Raw genomic sequence first — 11485 nt, forward strand, 5'->3', positions numbered from 1 at the left:
GGCCAACACCAAACATAGCACTCAACTCTTGGCCAAAACGCTACCCTTATCCGACACAGTAAACCGCATCCTAGCCGATAGCGGGGTGAAGGTCAGTGAGCTGGCCAGGGTCCCCCCGCCCTCCTACCCGCCTTGGCTTGAGGAAACCCCTACTATCATATACGACAGTGAAGATAATACTACCAAAAAAGATAACCCCGTCTACCTAGCTACTGTTACAAAAGAAACCCTAAACTACAAATTCTCGGAGCATTTAAAAGTCTTTACTGACGGATCCAAATTTGCAGACGGCAGCGTTGGCTGCGCCTTTGTGATCCCAGATCTCAAAATCTCAAGGAAATACACTCTTAATAAAGACATCTCCATATTCTCAGCCGAGCTATTTGCCTTGCTCATGGCATGCACTTTTATAAATGACCTCCCAGTCACACCGCGTGCGGTAGTTTTCTGCTCTGACTCGCGCTCTTCATTACAAGCTCTCCATCGAAACACATCAAATCGGGCAGAGCTACAAAGAGAAATCCTCTTTATATGTCACCAGTTAATCTCATCCGGCACATCCGTATCATTTCTCTGGGTCCCCTCTCACGTAGGGGTCCGGGGAAATGAACTGGCGGATGTCGCTGCCAAAGAAGCGGCAGAATCTAGCCCAGCTAACACTAACATCGGCTACTTTGAAAATGGCTCGCTCTTTACGTGGGGCACCTAGGATGTTCCCGTTTGGTGAGCGTTCCAATGGAAGGGTGTTTGTACTGTGTGTAAAAACCTGACGGTATCTGTGATGGTTTACGGGAGGCTTACTGTGTGAAAAAGCCTGACGGTATCTGTGATGGTTTACGGGAGGCTTACTGTGTGAAAAAGCCTGACGGTATCTGTGATGATTTACGGGAGGCTTACTGTGTGAAAAAGCCTGACGGTATCTGTGATGGTTTACGGGAGGCTTACTGTGTGTAAAAGCCTGACGGTATCTGTGATGGTTTACGGGAGGCTTACTGTGTGTAAAAGCCTGACGGTATCTGTGATGGTTTACGGGAGGCTTACTGTGTGTAAAAGCCTGACGGTATCTGTGATGGTTTACGGGAGGCTTACTGTGTGTAAAAGCCTGACGGTATCTGTGATGGTTTACGGGAGGCTTACTGTGTGTAAAAGCCTGACGGTATCTGTGATGGTTTACGGGAGGCTTACTGTGTGTAAAAGCCTGACGGTATCTGTGATGGTTTACGGGAGGCTTACTGTGTGAAAAAGCCTGACGGTATCTGTGATGGTTTACGGGAGGCTTACTGTTTGAAAAAGCCTGACGGTATCTGTGATGGTTTACGGGAGGCTTACTGTGTGTAAAAGCCTGACGGTATCTGTGATGGTTTACGGGAGGCTTACTGTGTGTAAAAGCCTGACGGTATCTGTGATGGTTTACGGGAGGCTTACTGTGCCTTTCAGCCCGAACTCACTCCTGTTTGACTGGCTTTGCCTTCAAAGGTGATTCGAGTGTTTCATGTGTGACAGGGGAGGCTACCGCTCCTTTCAAAACGGACTCTGCACCCGGGTTGTTGGCCTTTAAAGTCAACACCTGTGGTTTGTAGAGTTCTGTTTGTGATGGGGTCTGGTGGTTTCCGATTGTCTGTATGTTCATGGAAACCTTCGGGTTTGCATAACAGTTTTTATAGGGCTAAGAAATTAGCCCTAACATTTTCAATCCTGTTTGATTGCACTTCGCCTCCCGAGGTGATCGTAGTGTTACGGCACACCGTTACACATGCACTTGGTTACACATGCACTTGGTTACACATGCACTTGGTTACACAGCGGAAGGATGATCTCCTCACATGTAAAATCCTCGACAGATTTTGTGGGGTGGTGAAAATATTCGCAAGGCTTACATTAAACAGGACTGTACCATTCAAATCACAACGGAATCTATTGACCTTGAACTCCATAAAACAAGATGTGAAATTTGCAATCCTCCGGACAAGAAACACTCGAGATTTTAAAGAATTTACACGAACCCAGGGGGAATCCACCCGGTTAAACCACAACAACCCTCTCCAGACCTGTCTGGGTGGCATCCCGGGTATCTCTACTCGATACTCCAGACACAGAAACGCACTTCGCTTATCTGTTCCAGTCAGTAAAGTCGAATGAGTTTTGATAGCAAGCAGGTTCAGGTACTGTGCTGAAAGGTTATAGAAACACAGAGAGAGAGAGAGAGAGAGAGAGAGAGAGAGAGAGAGAGAGAGAGAGAGACGGAGAGAGAGAGAGAGAGAGAGAGAGAGAGAGAGAGAGAGAGGGGGGGGGGGGGGCGGGTCTGAAGGACCGTTAGCGTTGTTTTTAATTTTCTGGACAAACTTTTTTTTATTGACTTGCCGCTCAAGCGATATGGTCTCCAAGCTTTATTCATGCGCGCGCGCGTGTGTGTGTGTGTGTGTGTGTGTGTGTGTGTGCGTGTGTGTGCGTGCGCGTGTGCGTGTGTGTGTGTGTGCGCGCGCGTGTGTGTGTGTGTGATGTGATGTGTGTGTGTGTGTGTGTGTGCGCGCGCGCGAGTGTGTTCCTCGACCTAGACAATTTTGTTATCGATTTGTCTCTCCAGTCAATATAGTCTCCAAACTTTTTCTTCATGCGTGTGTGTATATGTGATGGGGGAAAGGGGGGGGGGGGGGGGAGCAGAAAAGTAAAACTAGGATGGGCGGAGTCAGACTTCAGAAGACCACGCCCACTTTGCAAATGGCCGACTGAGGACAGTGAGAGACAGAAGAGAGACCACGCAAGCTTAGTCTCCAGAAACTGCGAATCCCTGCCAACATCTCAAAAACAACATTTTCCACCATGCTTCGATATCTCGCTGTGTTGTTTCTGGCGTCTGTTGGTAAGGGTTTCAGTTTTACTGTATTTATATTGTGTTGTTTTTTTTAAACAGAAAGAAATTACCATTTCCTTTAGTTCCTAACACTATTGAGTTCAAACTCCAAAGCTCAAATGTGACCCTCCACCACGGAATGAGTCGGATGTCACCTCGTTCGGTTCTGCGCTAGGCCTAATATACGCCAAGGGGTGTCAGGTATCAGTGTGAGGGTCGCCTTAGTCACAGGCTTATAACTCGAAAAGTTGTTGCTCTTTTCTAAAACGGTTTTCACCACTGGATAGAGCATTAAAAACTCTTTACGAAAATCTAAAAATCTTAAAATCAAGCAACGGTGACGTGCGACTCATTCCGTGGTGGAGGGTCACAAATGTGCCAGGGATATCAACCGAACTTAGGATAATAATAATAATAATACGAGAATTTATAACGCGCACATATCTCACCACAAGGCGACTCAATATATCTTGTGAGTTAACACTCGGGAACAACTTTTCATTTTGCACGAACAGAAAAAAAGTCATGTTATAGTGCAATGTGTTATTCATTCATACGTGTGTCCGTCTGTAGATGTTAGTTTCTTTGTTAGTCCTGTGTTGACAACTCTTCGACAAGCGCTTAGAACTGTACCCACGGAATACGCGCTATATAAGCTTCCTATTGATTGGTTGATTGATTGATTGATTGAATATAATTGGAGTTAGGGCAAACTCAATCAAGTCACAGTAACTTATCAATCATGTTTCCATTCGTGGATACTGTTCTGCAGCGCGCTTTGGCGTACACAACCTTCACATGATACTCATATCCATGGCAGTGTATGAAATATTTCAGTATCTTACGGAAAGACAAAAGATAAATTACACGTTGCCATCCCAACAAGCCAACAATTAATTTCACAGTAAACGCTATATGCATCGCAAGCAAAGAAGCGAAACCATATGTCGATGTATACTGCAGTGTGTGACGTTTAGAACATTATGGCACCTATCATAAATGGATAAAAAAAAAGTTACAATTTTTGGAACGTTTAATTGAGGACAAAACAAAACACTCAGAAGAACATCGACCTAACGGCCATTACAACGGACAAACCAAAGACCAACAACATTAAAAATGTATACTGTGACTTATCTTAGAATGTCCCCAAGATGGTCGTTACCATGACAAGACAATATCATAACTGGTAGCAGCGTACGATGAGAGATACTGCATGATGTTTATTATGACGGCTTACCAGTGCCAAAACCTAGGGTTACCATTTTCATGTGAACATTTTCATTTTGGCCTCGTTTTCAGTCAAGTCAAGTCAAGTCAAGTCAAGTATTTTATTGTTTTTGGCCCAGACGGCTTTGAAACAAAGATATAACTTTAACAAAAAAAGGTAACAAATCAGACAGTTAATATATGTATACAAATTGAGCAGACAAATACAACAATACTATACAACCAAAATAAATTGGCAATATACACTTCCATACATACAAACAAAAAGAGGCTACAATGTCCGGCAAACATCGCTCTCACATTATTTCTGAAATATCTTTTAACAGAAGGCCTTATCGAGCAAGTTATCCGACATGAAGATGATGTCACAGTTTTCTGCAATACCGCTTTCCTAATTGTCAGCGTTGGCACTAGTAAGCCGTCATAGTTTCTGATTGATGGTCTTTGTGGTTGCAGTGTACGGTCAGTGTCCGGACGGGTTCCTGCATCACGGGGCAAGCTGCTACGCCGTGCCTGGAACTGAGGCGTCATGGGCTGAAGCCACGGTTCGTAGTAAAGGACGAATACATGTGAACAAACAACAAACCAACCAACCAACCAACCAACCAAACAAACAAAAAACCCACACATGTACACACACAAAAAACACACAACATCAACAAACAAACAAACAAACAAACAAAAACCCACACAAACAAAGAAGCAAACAAACAAAGAAGCATAACACACACGCAAAATGATTAAGATATTTCCAATGCCGCCTACGACTGCAAAAAAAGAAAGAAAATAAACCTGCACATCCAACACGAACTATTACAACATTGTTACTGTCGGAAGTCTATCTGCAGACGACCACAACGACAACGACGACAAGATTGAGATACTATTTAACGTCGTTACAGGCCCACAACTTGTACTCATAATTATGATCATGAACATGCAATAAGCACATCGACCACAGCGACGACAGTGATGGCTGTATAAACTACAACGACGATGACGATAAGATTGGGACACTAGCTAGTCGTTCAGGCCTATTTCGTGTATTGCTATTGATGTTGATGATAATATGATAAGCACAACGACCACAGCAACGACGGTGGTGACATGATAAACTTTAACGGCAATGATGATGACGACGCAGGGCCGGACCAAATGAGTTGTGAGGGGGGGGGTTCCTCCTTTTTTGGGGGGCAAATCAGCGAAGTGGCGAAGCCACAAGCGCGCGCCTGCAAAGCAGGCGCGAACTAGGGGGGTCCGGGGGCATGCCCCCCCGGAAATTTGTTGAAAAACGGTTAAAATCTGTGCAATCTGGTGCATGCTGGGCCTTGTTTTGAGGGTTAAGAGCAGCATTGTGGGGGGGGGGGGGGGGGGTACCTTTTTCTCATCGGATTTCACATTGAATAAAATTTGTTAGAGACACACACAAAATTTATTTAAAAAAAATAAAAAAACCCCACTCAAAGCAAGGTACATGCTTGTTCCAGGGGTGGGGTTCCGGAACCCCTGGAACCCCCCCCCTGGGTCCGGCCCTGCGACGATGAAGACGACGACGAAGACGATGAAGATGAATACGACGACGACGACGACGACGATGATGATACTGATAATGACAATGATGAATTTACATGGACGCTTCTGGTGATTGTGTTCGGTTTGCAATTGTCGCCAGCTGTACTGCAAGGTACTGGGGGCGGACCTGGCCGTCATAGACTCCGCAGACGAGCAGCACTACCTGGAGGGCTTCTTGCAGAGGATTTCAGGTAGGTCTTTTACTGCACGAGTCCCCCCTCCCCCCCCCCCCCTCACGTCCCTACCTCGATCTCACTTTTTCTTCAACACTGTGTTATTTATTTATTGATTGATCTCCTGGAGCAGGGCAGGTGTATCTCAACAGATCCACGTTTTGATGTAATATAAACTATGATTGGATCAACTTAGCGTTTTCCAGGATCCAACGATCAACGATGGATCCAGTTATACTTTTTAAATGAAATCGGTACGTGGATCATACTCTACGGCCACATTAAAAAAAAAAAAAAAAAAAAAAAAAAAAAACCCGCTTCTGTGTCTGTATTGACACTATTGTATTCTTTATATTCTAATCAAGAGCGTTCCCCAACGATCACGACTTCTGGATCGGGGACGGAGATTTCCCGGAGGAAGGGACGTGCATCAGGAGCAAGATCCATGATCTGAATTTATAAAGAAAAATATGATTGGATCGAGCATGGATCATTGGATCCTGGACAACACTGGACATTGAACTATTCTGTATCTACTTTCTGTTCTGTTTTAATCAGGAGCCTTCCCCAATGACCATGACTTCTGGGTCGGGGGCGGGGATTTCCTGGAAGAGGGGACATGGATCTGGAGCAAGTCTCAGGCCATGATCGATCCTGCCAACACGTTCTGGGCCCCCGGCCAACCCTCCAACGCTCACCAACACCAGGCCTGTCTGCGCATGTCAGAGAACCTGCACTACAAGTGGGAGGACGGGAGTTGTGACTCTCCTGAGTACTTCATCTGTGAGAAACAGTGAGTGATTGTTTCACCCGGGGACAGTTATAATTACAGTATGGGACGGCATACACACACACACACACACACACACAAACTCTCTCTCACACACACACACTAACACACACACACACACATACACATACACACACACACACACACACACATACACACACACACACACACACACACACACACATACACACACACACACACACACACACACACACACACACACACACACTCAAAGCGAGGAAAAAATACCTGCTGTTAAAAATTAAATCTAAGCAGGTAATCAAATGGTTGTTCTGTGTTTGGGTAAGGTAATCAAAAGTTTGTTCTGTGTTTGGCTAAGGTAATCAAATGTTTGTTCTGTGTTTGACTAAGGTAATCAAAAGTTTGTTCTGTGTTTGGCTAAGTTAATCAAATGTTTGTTCTGTGTTTGGCTAAGTTAATCAAATGTTTGTTCTGTGTTTGGCTAAGTTAATCAAATGTTTGTTCTGTTTTTGGCTAAGTTAATCAAATGTTTGTTCTGTTTTTGGCTAAGTTAATCAAATGTTTGTTCTGTGTTTGGCTAAGTTAATCAAATGTTTGTTCTGTGTTTGGCGAAGGTAATCAAATGTTTGTTCTGTGTTTGGCTAAGTTAATCAAAAGTTTGTTCTGTTTTTGGCTAAGTTAATCGAATGTTTGTTCTGTTTTTGGCTAAGTTAATCAAAAGTTTGTTCTGTGTTTGGCTAAGTTAATCAAATGTTTGTTCTGTTTGGCGCAAGTAATCGGTTTTTGTTCTGTTTGGCGCAGATAATCTAATTTTTGTTGTTTGTTTGGCACAGGTAATACAATATATTTTGTTCTGTGTTTTTGCAGGTTCCAGATTGGAGAAGGTGGAATCATCGGTTAGAGAATACAACCGTTCCCTAGACAACGACTGCTCGTTGTCAGATACAGCTTCAGCCCGAATTCTGAAGGACATTTTTTTCATTGATGAAACAATTAAAACATTGATACTACGGATAACACACTAAAAAGATCAGTTCTGGTTTTGCTTTTATTTTTGTCATAAGGGAATAATGAATGATCGAGAGACAGAGAAATGTTGCTGTTCTTTGCTGTGGGCTTGTTTCTAATGGAAACAACATGTTGTGAATTGCGGTGTTCTCTTTTTGCAAAAAGCGAGCCCGCAATCTGTGTTTTTCAATGCAAGTAAAGTTTTGATAAAAAACAAACACTATTCTTTATTTTTCCTTTTTTCATCACTTGCTATTCGGCTTGGTCATTTGGCATGCAAGTTGACATGAATCTAAAAATAAGCATTCACTGCAAAGACAGTCTACATTTTGAATGCCGTATGACCTGTTACTTCCTACTCCACCGCAGTTCACTGTGACTACTGACCACAGGAAGCACAATGACAAACAACAACATCAACAACAACAAGAACAACACCACCACCACCACCACCACCACCACCACCACCACCACCACAACCAACAACAACAACAACAACAAAGAGAGACCAACACAATACATACACTCTTCAAAAAAAGTTAAGGATCGGTTGAAAAAACGGATCTAATTATAAAAAATTGCCAAAAAATTAAACATTGACATAATAATTAAAAGATTAATGTGTTTGAATTAACAAATGAACAATGAGTCTTGACCTAGAATTTTGTTTGGCATGCAGAGTTATTTCCCTTTGTGGGACTTCTCAAAAGCTTCTGCATTTTGGAAGAAAAAGGGTGTGTTTTTTATAGCCCCATGAAATTTGCGGAACGCATGGCAGGGCAAAAGGTTGTGATGCACGTGCTACAACAGGGTCCTGGCTATGAACATCGCTCACCAGCTTGTGTTTAAAGGTTGACACGCTGACACAATTATGCACAGTAGAAACAACCCCCCACGAAGAAAACTGAGCGATTTGGATAGAGGAAGGGCAATAGGATGGCTACAAGACGGTGTTGCTGCCAGGGAAGTAGCCCAGAGGCTTGCAGTGGCTCCCTCTGTCATCATCAGACTAAAACAGAGATTCCACGCAACTGGAAGAGTGCAGGAGCGACAACGTTCTGGTCGGCCCAGAGTCACCACACAAAGAGAGGATCGCTTCATTCAGAGGCAGGCCATGCAACAAAGAATGGCTACAGCAAACAACATTAGGCAACGCCTACAAGCTACCACCAACACTGTTGTTAGTGGTCAGACGATCCGAAACCGCTTACACAACTTTGGCTTGCGTGCAAGGCGTCCAGTCCGAGGAACAACCCTGACTGCTAATCACCGAGCAGCTCGCCGAGCCTGGTGCACTCAACATGTGAGGTGGCAACGTCAGCAGTGGGCTCAGGTGTTGTTTACAGATGAGTCCCGCTTTTGCTTGGAACCTGCTGATGGTCGCATCTGAGTGTGGAGGCGTCGCGGAGAGCGCTTCGCAGAAGGCGCTGTTCTGGAACGACAGCGTTTTGGCGGAGGCTCTGTGATGGTCTGGGGAGGGATCAGCACACGTCTAAGGACACCTCTGTACCATGTAGTGGGCAACTTGACCGGTGTCCGCTACCAGAATGAGATCCTGCAACCCCTGGTCGTTCCAGCCCTCCAAGCGATCGGCCCTCGTGCGATTCTTCAGGATGACAACGCACCTCCCCATCGCTCTGTATCTGTAAACACCTTCATCCAGCAGGCCAGGGTCAACAGGATGCTGTGGCCAGCCAACAGCCCGGACCTGAACCCCCTAGAGCACATGATTGTGGGACGAGCTTTGTCGTCGGGTACAGCAACATCACCCTCCTCCTGCCAATCTGGGCCAACTGCTGCAATGGCTCCAGCAGGAGTGGAATGGAGTTCCCAGAGCATTCATATGCAACCTGATTCACTCCATGCGCCAACGATGTGTTGAATGGCTGGCACGCAACGGAGGGCACACGCGTTATTGACACTGATTCACATTGTTGTGAATTCCATTTTCGAGGGTTGTCACGTTTGACACGCTCTAGCTAAATTGTCGCTGCCGCGTTCGATCTTTGCTTTGTTTGTCATTACTCCTTGGTTGTTCAATTATATCATTTTTTAAAAATGAAAGAATTCGGTCTTGTCTGTTTTGTGTGGCGTGCTTGAAAAAAAGTGATCCTTAACTTTTTTGAAGAGTGCATAAACCATCACACACACACACACACACACACACACACACACACACACACACACACACACACACACAAACACACACACACAAAACAATGAGGAAAGGGGACAGGATACAGACACACACACACCCCCTCCCACACACACACACACACACACACACACACACACACACACACACAAAGAAACAGGTCGCGTGAAGCGATATAAATACATTTAGTCAATCTGTTGGCCTGAAACTAAAATATCAACACTAAAATCAGCGACCACCGAGACGACATGTACATGTACTTAGGCTTCGCTAGCGGCCTCAAGTCGAAGACTGAGACGGGTCCAGCTCGTCTCCGCGAAGTATGCGTACGTACTGCTTAATTAACCTTTTTTCTTTAAGTATATATGAGTACATTTCCAGATTAAACATGGCATATGTATATATATATATTTGGATGGAGGAAATAATCAGGAATAAGATGAACTCATTGTTGGATCGATAACTTAATTTTATATTTTAATTAACATTTTGATAAATTTAATGACCAAACTCGTCAATTTTAAAGCTTCCCAACTGAAATGCAATCCCACAGTCCAGGCTTCCTCGAAGATTGTTTGACCAAAATGTCAATACATTTGATTTAAAAATGAGGGCGTGACAGTGTTGCCTCACGTTTTACTAAACGCCGGATATGACGTCATTATAATCAAGTTTAATTTCAGAGAGAGAGAGAGAGAGAGAGAGAGAGAGAGAGAGAGAGAGAGAGAGAGAGAGAGAGAGAGAGAGAGAGAGAGAGATCGAAAGGGTAAGAAGTGTTTAATATGTGTTATGTTGGTAGTCACAATACATCATTCGGGACACACACACACACACACACACACACACACACACACATGCACACACACACATACACACACACACACACACACGCACGCACACACACACACACACACACACACACAAACACACATACACACACACACACGCACGCACGCTCACACGCACACACACACACACACACACACACACACACACACACATACACACACACACACATACACACACACACACACACTCGCACGCTCGCACGACGTTGAAAGGAGAAGTATATTTTATTTTACTATCGTCATGGGGAAACAAAAAAATCAAGGAATCACAAAAAGCATGTAGTCTGCGATGAGACAGACAATTTGAAGTTGCACTGTCACCCCGTGTCACTTGCAGGCACTCTCATATTGAATACAAAATAAAATCATCATAAAGTCTATTATTCAAGTGAGCTGAATGTACATGGCAACACACTCATGCACTGTACAGTTTAAAACGTCCCAAAATCATTGCCAGTAACTAGGACGGTTTTTCTCTCAGATAACACTCATATGGAAATTGTCCGCGATTTTCAAGTCACAGACACTGACAGTGACAGTTATCAGCCGGTACAAACCTCTTCTCCCCTCGCTTGTTATTGAAAACAATGCTCTTCCTGTCTGTTTCCTCTGACCCCCCCCCCCCCTCTCCTCACACACACACACACATCGGCCCTCATCAAACTTCACTTCGACCACCCCCCCCCCCCCCGCCCCCCGTTTCATACCCCACCCCATCCCCACCACCCCACAAACTTTCTTCGCTGTTACCCTCCCTCCTTCCCCCTCCCCCTCCTCTCCACCTCTTCCCGTGTACCCCAAAAGGTGTGAACCCGGTGTCACGATTTCATCTTTCGCCTGTGTACATATTTCCCCCTCGACATAATACTCAAGACT

The 11485-nt window shown here is 44.6% G+C and overlaps 2 protein-coding genes across 2 annotated transcripts in view; one reads left to right on the top strand and one right to left on the bottom strand.

Moving 5' to 3' along the window:
• Positions 1 to 11485, bottom strand: part of LOC138947123 (zinc finger protein GLI2-like) — a gene marked incomplete at its 5' end in the record, with an annotated part of 217820 nt that overhangs the window by 54693 nt on the left and 151642 nt on the right.
• On the top strand, positions 2702 to 7824 carry LOC138947103 (perlucin-like). The gene is made up of 5 exons (XM_070318552.1): positions 2702 to 2860; positions 4538 to 4626; positions 5754 to 5844; positions 6385 to 6619; positions 7466 to 7824. Exons 1-5 carry the CDS (start codon positions 2821 to 2823, stop codon positions 7497 to 7499), a joined length of 489 nt encoding a protein of 162 aa, XP_070174653.1. The 5' UTR covers positions 2702 to 2820; the 3' UTR covers positions 7500 to 7824.

This window comes from Littorina saxatilis, linkage group LG14, assembly GCF_037325665.1.
Source record: "Littorina saxatilis isolate snail1 linkage group LG14, US_GU_Lsax_2.0, whole genome shotgun sequence".
In the NCBI taxonomy this organism is placed as follows: domain Eukaryota; kingdom Metazoa; phylum Mollusca; class Gastropoda; order Littorinimorpha; family Littorinidae; genus Littorina; species Littorina saxatilis.

Bases quoted from the DNA above. Each gene is read 5' to 3' on its own strand.
- LOC138947103 (XM_070318552.1), top strand. From the start codon at position 2,821: ATGCTTCGATATCTCGCTGTGTTGTTTCTGGCGTCTGTTG. The intron at 2,861-4,537 runs GTAAGGGTTTCA...TTGTGGTTGCAG, and splicing joins GTTGTTTCTGGCGTCTGTTG to TGTACGGTCAGTGTCCGGAC. The intron at 4,627-5,753 runs GTTCGTAGTAAA...AATTGTCGCCAG, and splicing joins CGTCATGGGCTGAAGCCACG to CTGTACTGCAAGGTACTGGG.